Source organism: Podarcis vaucheri (genome assembly GCF_965113315.1).
Source record: "Podarcis vaucheri genome assembly, chromosome: 17".
Classification (NCBI taxonomy): Eukaryota; Metazoa; Chordata; class Lepidosauria; order Squamata; family Lacertidae; genus Podarcis; species Podarcis vaucheri.
In genome coordinates this window covers 9,737,437-9,753,174 of record NC_138755.1, presented here as the reverse complement: position 1 = coordinate 9,753,174, position 15,738 = coordinate 9,737,437, and the positions used below count along the sequence as shown (strand labels likewise).

The 15,738-nt window shown below is 41.6% G+C and overlaps 1 protein-coding gene across 7 annotated transcripts in view; it reads right to left on the bottom strand.

The window, feature by feature from the left end:
• NFIX (nuclear factor I X) overlaps window positions 1-15,738 on the bottom strand; it is a 257,068-nt gene that overhangs the window by 133,485 nt on the left and 107,845 nt on the right. For 6 of the 7 annotated variants that reach the window (XM_082204973.1, XM_082204975.1, XM_082204972.1 and 3 more), the window contains exon 3: window positions 4,166-4,697. In XM_082204973.1, the coding sequence (XP_082061099.1) occupies window positions 4,166-4,697 (532 nt within the window). Of the gene's footprint in view, window positions 1-4,165; window positions 4,698-5,256; window positions 6,092-15,738 lie in introns of those variants that run through there. The other variant, XM_082204974.1, reaches the window with a different exon arrangement.

Genomic DNA, 15,738 nt, shown 5'->3' with positions numbered 1-15,738 from the left:
TGGATTGCAATCAGTTATAGTAAAATGCATTATTTCACTGACTTGTGCAGTTCGTATCAAGAATCAGAAAATTGATTGAACAGGATTCCACAAACCCCTTTACGGGAATGATATCCCCTTGCCCTCTCCATTCTGTTTGCACATTTATCAGGCTTCCAATGCAGGATCAGGACTAGTGCACAAGTAATAGTAAGGGGGTGCTCAACTAGATGTGGCACAGAAGATGTGCAATCAGGATCTCCCGTGGCTTCTTTAAAATGTAACAGCAGCCGTGGGAGGGTCCTGAGTTGGATTGGGACCACTTTCCCCTTTTGGTTCCCCCAATTAAAATACCTCCTCCCTGTCCCCACTGCTTTTTGTTCTGTGGGGTGAAACAGAGAGAAATGAAGAGATTTGCATAGAGGTTTTCTCCAACCCCCGCAAAAGCTAGAAGCTTGCATCATTTTTACAGCTGAAATGAGACATGTTAAAGACTTGTGATGAAGTTATGACAGTTGGCATTTCTGTCAGGCTGTTATCTACACATTTATTTTTCTAAAATTTCTCACTACATTTCTTAATAGGACTGAAGCTTTTGCTTAGATTGGGAGCCTATTAAGGCAGAAATTGTCATTTTTGATGTTTATAGCAATAGCTACATAGATAATACTGCCACCTTTTTAGGGTTGAACTTCACGCCATCTTAGCAAACACGTGTTCCCAAATCCACATTTGGCAAGATAATGCAAGTGTGGATTGCTCACAGATGAGTATTTGGGGCGGGGGGGGGGGAGAGTATGGTTTACCATTGAACCAGTATCCATTGAACATGCCCCAAGCCCACTCCCCAACTGGGATTTACTTCTGAATACTTCCGGTTTTGCAGCCTGGCTGCTGAAAAATCACTATTTAAAAAATAAAATTTAAAAACAGGTGGCAGCTGGGGAGAATCAAGGATAGACTTACAACAATTGTCTCCCCATTGGGGTATCCTTTTCATATAGAAAGGGGGATATTAAACCTTTAGATTACTAAATAAAATTATGAGGAAGCCATTGGACTAGGAATACTGTTTTCCTCATAAAATGGTAGTCCTGCTCATAAAACCAGCAAAAATCTAGATTTGTGGCCTAAAGCATTCATTGCTGCCCTCTCCTAAGAGTGATGGCAGAAGGACAAAGGCCAGGATAAACAAAGCAGTATAGTGGAGGAAGTCTCGTTCAGGATTTATTTCACCTGGGCTTTAATTTCTAGGCACCAGTGCAGGATTAGCTTTGAAACTCAGGTAAGCTTTAAAACTGCAGAGTGTTTCTCCACTAGCCCAAGCAGTTGGGTTTTGGCAGGCACTTCTCACCCAGCAAGAACCTGTGGATGAATTCTACTTCCTGTCTAACCACCACACCTCCACTTTGCCTTCATTACTTTTACTCCTGGATCTGAAATTGAACAGAGGCAAAGCTGTAACTGTGTGACCTAGCATGCAGAATCATGGCCTGCAAAAATAAGCTTCGGCAGCTAGTCATCATGGCAGTCCCTTCACGAGGTTTGGGCACCCTGCTCCACGGGGTAGCCTGTGGTGCAGGGGGCAAAGGCATCTTCCAGGACGCAGCATTTTCAGAGGGCGGGCTGTACTGTTATGGGGAAGAAGGGGCAGGGGTATGAGACTCTGCCAGCACCGTTGCGCACGCTTAACTACGACTCTGACCCATTGTTTTTCACATCCAAGTACATAAATTAAAAGGAGGCCTTATAAATGAACTTATGTTTCTTGCATAGGGTACTATTGTTAATAAAATTTAAAGATGGGATTAACCTTTTGTGACAGATCATCGCCATCACCACCACCAGGACACTGCTGATTATTTGTTATCTATTACAGTATAAGAACAGCAACAAAAATCACTCGTATGAAGAGCTCTTCTGATACCTTTTTCTATCTTGTAAGTGTGAATTTGGTTCTTCACTCTCATATGAGACTGTCATTTGCCCTGTCCTTCTTCCTTACTATCTTCTACAGCAACAGAAAATATATTGCCAAATTCCTGAATGTTCAAAATATGACCCTGCAGCATTTCAGATGAAAAGGAATCCTACACAGATAACCCTAACCCGAAAAATAGCCTTGGGGATGGATCACTTTCCTGAAGGTTTCACCGTGGCAACAGCCACCATGTGCATGTGCGTCCACATGCTCAAGAACAGAAACATAAAATGAACACAATGGACAGTTCAGAGATCAAGTTACATTTTTTAACTGCCCAGTTGGTTGGTTTGCCAGCAACAAGGGAAAACTGCCTTAGTCACTATAATATAAATGCCAGAGATGATCCAGCTGGCTCATCTCACAAAGTTTGCCTAGCAGTTGCATGCTCAATTCAGTATTTAAGTGGTGATAAGTCTTTGGGACATTATGTCTCAGGTCTATATTAATAATGTAAATAATCTGGACAACTTTTTAAAACATTTTGTTTCTTTAACTTGTTTTAGCATGATTGAGTTTGCGGTCTTGTGAGTATCATTATGGGCTGAAAGACAGGTTAAAAATCTAGTAAGTGGAGGAATAAACAGACAGAAAGGTGCATACTTTCTTTGACACATACGGACCTGTGTTTGTAAGTGGAATATGTGCTAGATAGTGGTATGAACATGAGGTGGGATTTTGCATGCCCATGCTCAGATTCTGCATGTTTGTGCATGTGATAAGATTATGTGGCAGGCAGAAGGAAGGAAGGGGAAATGTGCTGTATGTAAAATTGTCTAGGAAGGTCAGCGGGGGGGGGGGTGCTCTTTACTTTAAAAATAGGAGAAAGGGAAAGGAAGAGAATTTGTAGGAAAAGGAATAGGGGAACACTGTTTGCTACTTGCCCAGCCTGGACGTGCCCTGAGCTGTGCAGAATAGATGATAAAAGTGTGCCAGAAATGCCATCCGCAGGCGCTGTGGTGAACCTCCTGACATTGTCCAGAGGCTGCTGTACAGATATTGGGTGGGCACATTCTAAAAAAGGAGAAAAGACTCCTGACAATATTATTAGACTGAAATTAAAGAAACACAAACTGTGCTGGGATACAGGAGGTGGCAAAGATAAGACTACTGAATTTAACATAGCCGAGATTTGCAGTTATTCTATATAGGGAAGGAAATGTGCAACTGGCAAAGAACTGGCAAAGAAGAAAACAAGCCTGATATCGGGCCTCTTACAACTTAGACGAAAATAAAAGAAAAAAGAAGTGAGAAATAAGGGAGTAACAATAGAAGGAAAGAGAAACGTTTTTGGCTAAATTCATTTTCCTTAGAACTTGGTGCAGCAAAAGGTAAACGCACCATCACCCGGCTGCCAGCCCATTCGGATTTCAAAGTCTGCAGCAAATAGAGTGTACCTGGGGCAGAGGCTAAAAATTAACCAGTATTTTTTTAAGCTGGAAAGAAAACAAAATAAAAAGGGAGCCGAAATAAATATATAAGAAAACAAAATTAAATAAGAACATGTGTGCACAAACGTGCAGGCAGCAAGGGGGGAGGGGTGTTGAAGAAGAAGAAAAAGAGGCCACAGAAACAAAAGAAAAAGGGTTCTAAAATTCTCTTCCATAATCCCTTTCCCCTGAGAACCTTGTTCCTATGTGGGACAGCAGATGTGGAAAATTCAGTTTTATTGCTCTAATGCTGCTGTACAAAGCATAAAAATGTCCAGGAGTGTCTGTTTGTATGTTTGTAGTTTGCAAGCCGTGGGCACGTCGATATGCTAAATCAAGCCAACAAAAGAAATTGGGGTGGGGGGAGGGGAATCAAGCAAAGGAAACAAAAGCCTCACCTCAAGATAAGCACATTTCTTAATTCCAAATTCTAATAAAATTGAAGTCCTGTTCTCTCAAATAATCTGTCATTTACATAAATATTCTTATTCTGTACCACCCAGCCTGCGGGAAAAGGGGTTTTCTTCACCCTGGGAAAGTTACAGGCATCGCAGGTAGGAGAGAAGCAGGAAGTCAAGAAAGGCCACGGTAACTTTTTCGAACTACTAAGTACAGTGGGGTCATCCCAGTGCATTTCTGAAGCTAGCAATTTGTTAATTATGGATGAAAGGAAACACATACATAGGAAAACACACACTTTGGGAGGGAAGCAACCATTTTAAAAATCAAAACTCAAAATATAAAAACAGTGAGTGGTGTTGTTTGCATGACCTACCAGGAGTGTGAACAAAATACGCCAAGTAAAGATCCAGTTCTTTAATTGTGACTCCAATGTGGTGTGGCTGGACGCAAAGGCCCGGGTTTGAGCACTGCGGCGACTTGTATAACCGCTCCCCGTCAGTACTTTCAAGAGGGATCCCTTTGAACAAGATGACCATAACTAGGTCCAGCCTCCAAACCTTGTCAGCCTGCCTCAGGCAGTCAATCCTGCGGATTTTGCCCTTCTGATCTGGGTTGGAGAGGACACAACACGGTGCTTTCTTGCCCGTGATGGTCAAGACGAAGTCCTCGCGAAATTCCGGGCGGATGTCCTTGCGTAGCTTGGCCAGCAGCCGGGATGCCCATTTCTGCTTGATCTCAGGCTTTTCACCAAGTAATTCGTCCTTCACAGCGCGCTCCTCATCCTTCGACATCCGCTTCTCATGCTTCTTAAAGTACTTTCGTTTCCGAGCTTGCAGGTTGAACCATGTGTAAGAAAACGCACGGACATGAGGAAGAAGAGCTTCAATGAAGGGGTGGAATTCATCCTGGGGAGAAAGGGCGAGAATAAAGGGTGCAAAACAAAAGAAGGGGGTAAACATTAGAATAAGAAAATAGGGAAGTGAGAAGAATCACCCTTAAAGCTGAAATTTGTATGTTAAATTATATATATATGTATACACAAACCGACAAAAATTAAGGGGAAAAATATGCAAGCCCAGAATACGATCCAACCCAGCAACAAGATAAAACACAACAGTAGAACAGGGATGCCAAGCAGGTATGTTGGGAGTGTGGAGGATTAACACTGTTTCCAGAATGCCGCCAGAAGATAAATTTGGAGATTAAAAAAAAAATCAACATAAGTTAATTGAATTAAAATTTGACTACCTTTAAAAATAAAAGTAATAAAGTTTGTTTGGAAATGTTGCAATTAAAGACAAAATTGGCTATGATCTCCGTTGCATGATACAATGCTCAGGATAATTTATATATACTCGATCAATTATTTTAGGAGGCTTTCTGACTTTATTTTTTAAGTAAAGATTTCCCTAAAGCTAAAAACATCCAAGAGAGAGGGGGAAAGTCAAAAATGGAAATAATTACCATTGCTCTGGCTCATCCCGGCGAAGCTAAGCCCCCGATTCAGAAATTCTGGGCTCAGAATTGCAGAGTGTGGAAGGGGGGTGCTATTGGGGCTGTGAGGTGGAAGAGGGAGGAGGGGAGAACAAGGAGGAAAGTAAAAAATATAAAAAGGAAGTGCACAGAAGAGTGCAGGATATTTCTTAAATTGGGTGGAAAACAATTGTTGGCTGCATTCTCCACTGCAAACTGTTAGCCAATTCTTTTAAAAAAAGTATTATTTAATAAAAACAGTGGGGTAGCAAAAAAGGAGGATTAAAAATTGAAGAAAGCAGGTTAGGAATGGAAACATCAGCGAAGGACAAAAATAAAGCAACATCACCACACACATACACACACAAAATATGTTTTCTTTTTTAAAAAAGTCAAATGTCTCTTAAGGATAATGATAATAATAATAATAATAATAATAATAATAATAATAATAATAATAATTGGAAGGATGAAGGGAAAAAATAAAAACAGGCAGAATAACAGCAAGTGATCAGGAGGGGGAGTTGAGGGGGGGGAAGAATCTCTCTCAGCGCTGGCAAAAATGCAAAGATGCAACTTAGATGTGGCTCCCTCCGCCTGAGAACAGGGGCGATCGCAGGTCTAGGGGAAAAGGGACAGACTCCGCTCTGGAATCAGCTGTGATCGGCTGCTGGCAAAACCCAACTGCTGGGGTATGAGGGATTTTGTTGTTGTTGTTGTTTCCCCCCTTTTTTCCTTTCCCTTTTTCCTCTTAAACTCTCTTGCTCGCTTGCTTTCTCCTTTCATGCTCAGTCCCCAACCATTTGCCTGTGCCAATGCCAGCAGAAAAAAAAGAGAGAGAGAGAGGAGAAGGGATCCACCTATTTGGCAAGGAGACACATCGTGGAGCAGCCAATGGCTGCATCAAAGAGAAAGGGAGGTGGAGGGGGGGAGGTTGGCGGAGAAGGAATCAGGGAGGGGGTGGCAGAGAGAGAGAGAGAGAGAGAGAGAGAGACTGTGCAGTTAAGAGATGGAAAACAATTTGCCAAATCGACAAGTTCATATCTAATGAATAAGCAAAGTCCAGCCGCAATGAAATTTTTATTGGCCAGCAGATTTTGGCAAGGAGGTGACTGGCAAAATATTTTAAATAAATAAATATCATAGCATCCACCCACCTCTTCTCCCCCCCCCCCACAATCTCCAAAAAAAGACAGTCCCACAAGGCCTCAGAAAAAGCAGCTGTTCCATCTTTCTCTCTCAATCTCATTCTCTTTCCGTCCTCGCTGCCTTTCCAACTATTTGTACAAAAAAAGAGAAGAAAACCCTGAAAAATATTTCCTTCCAATTACAACTCTCTCTTTCAATATGCATGTGGTTAAGATATTGCCGCCCTACTTTTTTCTCAATTCAGGTAGCATTAATTTAAAATGCATACAGATATTATTTCTTTGCAAGTTCCTGGTATTGCTACTCCAGGCCTCAGCAAACATCTTTGCTTTCCAAAACTAGGGTTTCAGTCAGCCCTATGAAGCTCTGTGCCACTTCCTTATTTTCTGCAATTTTCAGCCCAATATTTGCCAAAAAATTAATAATACATGCAGATTAGAGCAAACGGACCAGCATCACAATATGAAGTTATTCACCTAAACCAAATCCTTATTCCCTCTATTAAAATTTTATTTAAAAATGGCAAAGCTTAAAATGCATTGTTTTGAAAATTTAAATAGCTAATTTAATCTATTTCATTCCAACATTCACTTTTTTGTTGCTTATTATTGCTTCATGCCACATGCGCAACTAAAAGGGCATCAGAAAACATGACTGGGGGGGGGACTAAAATAATTAATTTTGAGGGGAAAGAATAAGTACATAAAAAAGTAAGAAAAGTATGACGGCCAGAGAAAAAGAACGGTGGTGCATAAAACAGGAAAGCAAACAGGTAATTAAAAAAGGCAAACGTGAGAAAAGCTAAATTGTAAAAATGGTAAGATTTAAAAAAGAAAAGGAATGAAGAGACGCGAGAAAAATAAAAGGCTTGCATTAGGGAGTAAAGAAAAGGGTGTGGCCTTGGGGTGCTTTTGCAGGACTTTTCTGAGTGCTGTCCTCAAGGAATTGGGCACAGAGAAGGCTGTGAGGCAACAATGGCCGAACTCACAGTTGCTTTATTAGAAGACAGCTCTGCTTGCTTGCTTGCTCCCTCTAATTCAGCCCATCCATGCACAAAGCGCCTTACCACCCGCAACCTCCTAATATCACAGAGCAGAGACGGAGAGGTTTGCATCAAAGAGGGTGAATTCAAAGACAAATCAGGGCTCTAGTCCCACCAGAGAAAAAGAGGCCATATACGCCTCCCTGCAGCACCATCAAATACTCTGAGCACCTCTAACCCTGACTTCGCTCGCAGGGCTGCCACCCTTAATCCTGCAGCACCCTCGACAAGCCAAATGCTCCGGTGGGGTGCGCGGAGATGGCACAAAAGACAGACCTACGCCGAGCATTTGCCTACTGCCCACTGCCAGCTCCAGGCCTTGCTGCCAGCTTTCCAGCAACTAAGCAGGCAGCTAAATCAGAGCTCTCGGATTTGTGCTCGCAAATCGCAGGGTGGAGGCTTTCCCCCGCCATAACTCGTTTGGCTGGAGATGGGGGGGTATTACTGTTTTTCGCTCCCCCACCCCTCTCCCGCCACTTCACAAATCTGGCACAGGTCAGCCTGAGATACATTAAAAGCAGGATACGGGGCCCTCCAAACCTCTTGCCGCTCATAAATATGTTGTCTGCTTGCGAAAAACACAGGCCTCCCCACACCTCTCCATGACCTTGGCGACAAACCCCCAGAGGACTGTAGACAAAGGTGATCTGTCCGCAGCTGTGTTAGGTAATACCTGAGCCTGCCCCCTTCCCCTCCATCAGGCAGATTAAAGGTGGGTGCGCAGGCAGGCAGTTGAGGTGGAAGAGTTCCATCCCGACACAAAAGCTCGGAGATTATTTTTCTATATCTGTGTCAAGAGGGGGGAGGGTGCAAGTCGAAGCTCAAGAAAGTAGAATAAAAGAGATAAAAGGGAAAACGAACTTGTGCCCTTCTCCCCCCACTCCACTCCCCCCAAAAAACATTTTCGAAGTCTGCCATTGAAATTCAAAACTCATTTGAAATTCTCACTTCCTTGTTACCTGGGAATATACAGGTTCCCAGGTTGTTTTTTTAGGCCCGGGATCCATCCTTTACAAAGGACTGCATGACCTTCAAAACTTTTAAACAACTAAATCTAATGTACGTTTTTAAAACAACAAGGAAGCTTTGGTGTGGAACGAAACTACAGTATAATCAGAGTCTTTACACTCTTGGAAAGCTTCGGTGGGGGTGGACATTGTAGCAAATTAAAATTAATTCAATTCACACTAACTTTATAGACATGTACATGAGGTGCTATGAAGACTAGACTATGAAGAACATTAAGAAGAATGAAGAAAACAGAATGAAGAGCAAAACAAAGAAAAATCACCCACTTCTGTCACTACTACCCGTAGCATTCCTTTTCTTGTGATCAGAAGTGCTCAGTGTACAAGACAGAGGTACGAAAGTACAGCTGCTTTGTCAAGGTCAGGTGGCACTCAACAAATACAAAACTCAGAACTTGTAACAGGATGCTATATTTAAAAACAGCAGCAGCAACAATAACAAACAACAACAACATTACTCTAATTGCCTTAAGAGATTTCTAGTCTTGATAGGCCTTTTTCACAGAACAGCAATATTTTTACACACTTTCAGGGCTGGCTAGGAAGCTGAACAGTACAATCCGATTTTCACCTAGCACCTCCAAGACAAGAAATGGACTCCTAGGGCACACCTCTTGGACTGCACATAGATTTACTGATACCCTTGAAAATATTGTCACTCCAAGCAACCACTTGGGCTGCTTGTGCACTTGGGCTGGCATAGACAGCGTCCGTTTACAATACGACAATTGTCACAGCAGAAAAGCTCAACATTCTTGACACATGCATTGAACTAGCATATAAGATAATCAGTGTATTATGGCAGAATTGTGCATCTATGGAATTATCTGAAGTAAGTTGCAAATGGAATTCCACAAAAGACAGGAAAGCCGCTGTTATATGGAACAGGTTTTAATTCCTTTTTTTAAAAAAACACAACCTCATAAATGCTACAGCCGTGCTGGTTCTGCTATAGTACATAGAGGTTTGTTGAAATACCAGTGTAGGTACTTGCTATTTAAGAAAAGTTACACAGAGGGATGACAACAGAAACAATGGAAAGGTTGTCGAGCATCACCACCCATTCCTAGCGATTGCAATGGGAGTGCTGAATGCCCAACACCAAAAACCAGCAATTCATTTAGGAGCATTTATTACAGGCACCTTTGAGAACGCACACTTTAGGACAACCGTACTAGGCAGATTCACTCCATTCCAAAAGCACAGCAGATTTACGGAACTTTAAAGCCCGAGTCTGAGCTTTCTAGGATTCAGCTTATAATGGGATCAAACCACCGCTCGCAATTACGATGCAAGCTTGATTCCTTTCCGTGAGACGTGTGGTCATCTGGGTTCAGTTTTCAATGCAGAAAATTATGAACCTAGGAAGGTTTATCCTGTTGCGACTTAATGAACAAACATTATTTTAATATTTATTTTTAGTGTTTTGTAGGTTAAAACTCTGCACAAATAACCTGGAATGAATAGCATTTTAGGAAAACATCTCTTGTCTCTAAGGCAAATCAATAAATAAACAGGGGAGGGAGAAGTAGAGGCATGTAGGAAAGATATGGAAACATCTGCCTTAGTAGAGGGGGGAAAGGGGTAGTGGGGGGAAGAAGGGAAGAAAATATGCTGATGGAAAGACAGGTTAAAGGAAGGAAGTGAGAATGAAGGCGAAGCAAAGATTTAAGAGATTCAAATGAAGAAGAAAATTTCACGGCCAAGTATGGCTCTCTCCAACTCAGAGTTTAGATGTGGGTTGCATATACCCTCTCACAAAAATACCACCATCTCTTTGTTCTCACAATATAAGGCAACTCTTCTCTCTTCATCAGTTCCAGATTCATTAACAAAGTATGATGCTAAAGTGGAGAAGTTCTTAAGAACGTTGTCTGAGAAAGAGCTTTTTGCTCTCTTCCTCTCGAAGCAAGGAATTTGGGGTGGGTGGGTAGAGACTCCCAAGTCTTGTACAGAGCTTATGAGTTTTAATTACTTCAAGTCAAAACTTTCTAACTCTGGGACTCCCCCCCTTTTTTTTAATGGTCTGCTCGTTTTGGGGAGTCTCTCTCCTTCTCACTTTCACTCTTGTTCAGCAATAGGAGCACCGTGTAAAGCTTTCTTGGGGTTGTCATAGAAACAGTCAGTAGCACCCTGGCAAACTACATCCCTAGTGAATGAATAGCACATAAATTTCTACTCTCCACAGGGCTAGTGAGACCTGCAACATATTAGCCTGTGGCTTGCCCCTGCTGAACCCCCATCCCCGAGTGCCAAAATAATAATGCTTTGGCCAACAATGAGTCAGTAGGATTTTGTGTCCAGCTTGGCCCAGCTCCAGAGACTATAATATGGGGTACAGAATTTGAGGGGGATGCATCTTGCCTTTCCATTATTATAAAGTTATGAAATACAAGATTTCGCAACACAAACTGTGATTTAAGTAGAGTTCTATAAAAACATGCCCAACCACAACAGAGATTTCAAGGAAACAAAATCCACTAGAAGCAAACAACAGCTTCAGCCGTGGGTTAGGGCAATTAGACTCCTCCTCATCATTGCCACAAATAGACAGAAATAGACTCCCGATTATAGACTTTAAAAAAAAGATTTTCATGTTGCGCTCTTGCCTCTGACACAGATTTCCATAATCAGAATGCCAGCCCAAACCAATCCAAATGATGCATCAAATATACCCTATTTAAACCACCCCCAAAATTAGATAAAATTCATTTTCACAACCAGATGAATTATTTGTTCACTTAGATCCTCATTTTGCACATTACTGTACACAATAAAAACCTACAGATGACTATAAGTCTATGTAATAGTTATATCACTTTGATTCTCCTCTTCATTCTTCAGAGTTAACACACAGCGTCTGCCTGAAAAGTTTTTCCCTCTCTGACCTGATTTAGCACAAACAAGAGAAAACTGTGCGGCAGACTCAACGTCCTAACGAACTTGAGTTAATTAATGCTAGGAAAGAAAGAAGCTCCCTCTCAGCCTCTTGAATCATGGTTCACTAGCCTTTTCAATTTTCTATTTCCAAAAAAAAAAGTGGGGGGAGGTTGCATTCAAATATTTTTCCCGTCTGAGCAGGGAAAATAAACAATACACAGAATTGGGGAGTGGGGGCAGAATTAGAGCAGCACCGGATAAATGTGTGCAGGAACACACTATTTTTAAAAAATGCTAAGTTTATTTTAATATTTCCATCTTCTACAGTAATGTGAGTTGGCAGCAGCCTAAGTGATGGAGAGGGCAGGAATAAATGAGTCAAAGGTTTTTAACTAAAGTTACAAAATGACTCCGTAATTTCACATTCAACTAAGCACTTGGAGTTAAGGGCAGAAATAGTCGGGAGCCGAGAAAATGTGTTTGTGGTTCTTTTCACATTTCTACCATTCTAAGTATCAGGGACAAAGAATAGCTGGAATTGTGACTCTCAGGTAATTAATCCAGTCCTGCCTTCTGTATGTAACCAGACCTCTATTCAACACCTGGATTTAGACTGCAAGATTGAGAGCCTCTTTGATTACAAACTTACTGAATAAAACTGCTCAGCCTTCTAGCAGAACTGGTGCCCTTTAGCTAGAAGGACTAGGCTCTCTATTCATCAGAAGTACATTTTGTAAAGACGTACTTAGGGTGCAGCTCTTGAGCACACCTATATATAGCCACGACAATTCCTACAAAATAAAGAACCAGGTCTGAGACTGGTTTTAAACCAGCTGAAAGTTACAAATCATTACATGATGCCAGCACTCCAAGGACACTACTCCAAATTCAGTGGAGACACCTTCAATTCTAAATGCTTCTGCTGGTGAAATATACTCAAGACATTTAGATACAATATGACTGAACCACACTGTGCTACCATAGCTGTCAATAACCAGCCTAGGCTGACATAACATTCCACCAAATCGGGTCAGGCGCAGTATGAAAGGAGAATACATCTTGTAGCACAAACCAGAGATAGCTTGCATTAGTACATTTTCTCAGCTTTATTTTTGTCATTTATTTTATGGTAGCAATTATCCTAACGAAGCAATAGGATGTTTACCAATTTCCTCCCTATTTATTGGTAATTCAAATACAGCTGATCCAAATTCACTTCCACTGTTAAAGAAGAAAGTGGCTGCCTAAGACATCTCAGTGTGTAAATATATGCCATGCAAAATTAAAGAGTTTGTTTTGCTTTTGTGGCACAATTTGGCTTGGATACAGCTACTTTTTCAAAGACCACAACCTAGAGCTGAAAATAAAGCTGAAGAAGTAGATGGGCCTCACTATATGTCTTTAGTTGTACAACCAAAAACTCATTTGGAAACCTAGGGCTTTTTACAAATATTATCCTTGATGTAAATTTTACGAGCGGCCCACGATCTGGCCAGTTAGGACAGAATATTATTATAGTCATGCTCAGTGCTTTTTTTCTAGGGGGATACAGGGGGTCACATACCCCTAAACATTTTGTGAATCTAATTTTGGCCTCATTGAGGGGAAGTATTCCAATATGGGGGGGGGAGCACTGGTCACACTAAGAAACTCTGGCTTGGGATGGATTGAAAGCTACTGGCCCAGGCATGGCAGGTATGCCAGCACTGAGTGATCGTGGAAGGCAGGGAGCCATAGCTTCTATTGGATAGAAAGAAGATACTAGAGAATTAACTCCATCTCCTAAAGGCATATCTAATGGAACATCCATCTTACTTGTTTCACCACGGGAATTAAGATTTTTATCAGACAAGTGCATAAAATCAGTGGCGTAGCGTGGGTTGTCAGCACCCGGGGCAAGGCAAGTAATTTGCGCCCCCTAACCCATGGATTTGCACCCCCTAACCCATGGATTTGCGCACCCCAACCCTACCCCCCAGATGTTGCGCCCGGTGCGGCCGGCCCCCCCTGCACCCCCCCACGCTACGCCACTGCATAAAATGAAGTAGATGGCTGCACCCGTCTTTGATGCTCTAGATATATGAATCGGGGGGGGGATGCATATGATTTACACATAACATTTTACAAACATCTGTGCTGACTTACACTCTGACTGTGGACAGGTAGTTAGTTATTCCTCTGGAACAACAGGAACCATTTCCCTCTAACTGCTATCATAGCACTAGCCCTGAGTGAGCCTTTATTTCATACTAGAATAATCTTAGTTATATAGTTGATAGTTGGATCAACTATCATTTACTGATGGATTTGGATTTTTAACTAACCCTACTACAGACTCTGAGAATCTTCAAGCTACTGTAAATACAGTATAAACATACAAAACAGAAACCAAATTAAAATTAAGCAGAATAGCACCAATTCCACAATCTATTTTCTTCTTTCCTTTCGCCCTCTCCTTGTTTCTCTATTTACAAAAATGGCACACCACCCTCCTAGCCAACTTTGGATCTCTCCCCAAGCATTGCCCAAGCAGTGGCGTAGCGTGGGGGGTGCAGGGGGGGCCGGCTGCACCGGGCGCAACATCTGGGGGTTAGGGTTAGGGGGCGCAAATCCACGGGTTAGGGGGCGCAAATTACTTGCCTTGCCCCGGGTGCTGACAACCCACGCTACGCCACTGTGCCCAAGTAATCTCCAAACAGTGGTAGCTAGTTTTTAAGCAGTGCCTAGAAAGGTGGAGAAAGAACTGTCCCAGCTGGATGCACTCAAGTCTTGCATCCCTACAAGGAAGAAGCTTTTCACACAGACTTCCTAATTTTTAATCACATTTAATTTCTAATCACTTTATCAATATAAGAATGAGCCAATATAAGAATGAGCATCAGGTTTGTCAGCTCCATCCCTCTCCTCCCACTCAGGTGCAGCTGCAAGAACAGAAGCTTTCACTGTGATTTTAAACTAGTCACAGTTCAGCATTACGTCTAAATCGAGACAAACTATGGAGTTATTCTTAACTATGGTTTACTGAAATAAGCCAACTTCAAACTATGGCTTATGAAGCTGCCTTGTTTCAATAAATCATCGTTAAGATTAATCACACTTTAGGTTTTGGACACAACTCTAAACTGTGGTTAACTGAAAATGGAAATGAAAGCTTCGGATCTCCTCCCTGTGGCCTTCCCAAAGGAAGAATGGCGATGAGGTGGGTATATCATTCATATAATGATAAATCATTGGGTCTAAATACATACAGTAATTATCAATTGACAAGACAAGATAAAATCCACTTCAGTCTTACCCATTTCCTGCTTAAAGAAAACTGTTTCCAAGAGTTACATCCTATCCTTTCACAAGCAAAACTAAGAAAATGATAAATTTTCAAAATCTATTTTATAGAGAGTTGCAGAAGTCATGCAGGCATTGATCAAGAGAGGAAGTGTGTTGCTTATCATATCACTATTGAATTGATATATGTGACGGTCACACCAAATGTACACACACAATCACTATAGTGATGACAACACTTCTGGGAGCCAGTTTCAACTTTCCTACATCTATGGTACATCTATGGAAACCACCAGCAAATATATTTGAGCAGAGGCAGTCCAAAATGAATAAATACAAACCATGGCTATGAAGGGCAATGTCACTTCTACAAAACCACATCCAAATCTCTGAATGCGTCTCTCTATAGACAGACTCTGTGTAAAAATGGTAATTGGGAGAAGCACGCGTCACATCTGTCCTTTATTCCAATAATCAACTGCATTAAAAGAGACATGGTACCCCATTGCTACAATGCTCTTCTGCAGCAAATCTCCTCTAGGTGTTAAAAAATAAAATAAAAAGAAATTTGCAAGATTAAAAAAACCTACAAGAAGCATTTTGATAACTAAAACCCCACACCAAGCACAAACAGGAAAGATACATAAATATAATGAAACATGAAATGTCTCAAAATTAAAACAACGGCAGCAATAGCACAACATTCACAGGGAAGGGAACTGTACAGTGGTGAGTGAGTTGTGCACCTGTATTATGCGCCTGATGAAGAGGGTTCTAAACTACAAAAGCCAAGGCTACATGAATTCTGTTCGTCTTTAAGGTAACACGAGACTCTGCTGATTTTGCTGCAACAGAGTAACATAACTATCCTTCCAGCTTTCAACATCCTTGTGCAAACACGAAAAGCAACCCTCACCAACCGCTTCTCGCACCTGAAACACTGAAATCTATTTCCCCCCCTCACTGGTATATAAGCTCAGAAGTCCAGCTATTCCACACAAGTTTATTATTTCAATCCTCCAAGAGTTACCCAGCTTTCCCCTACCCTACCCCACAACATAAAATCTTGCTTTTGTAATCCAATGCACTACA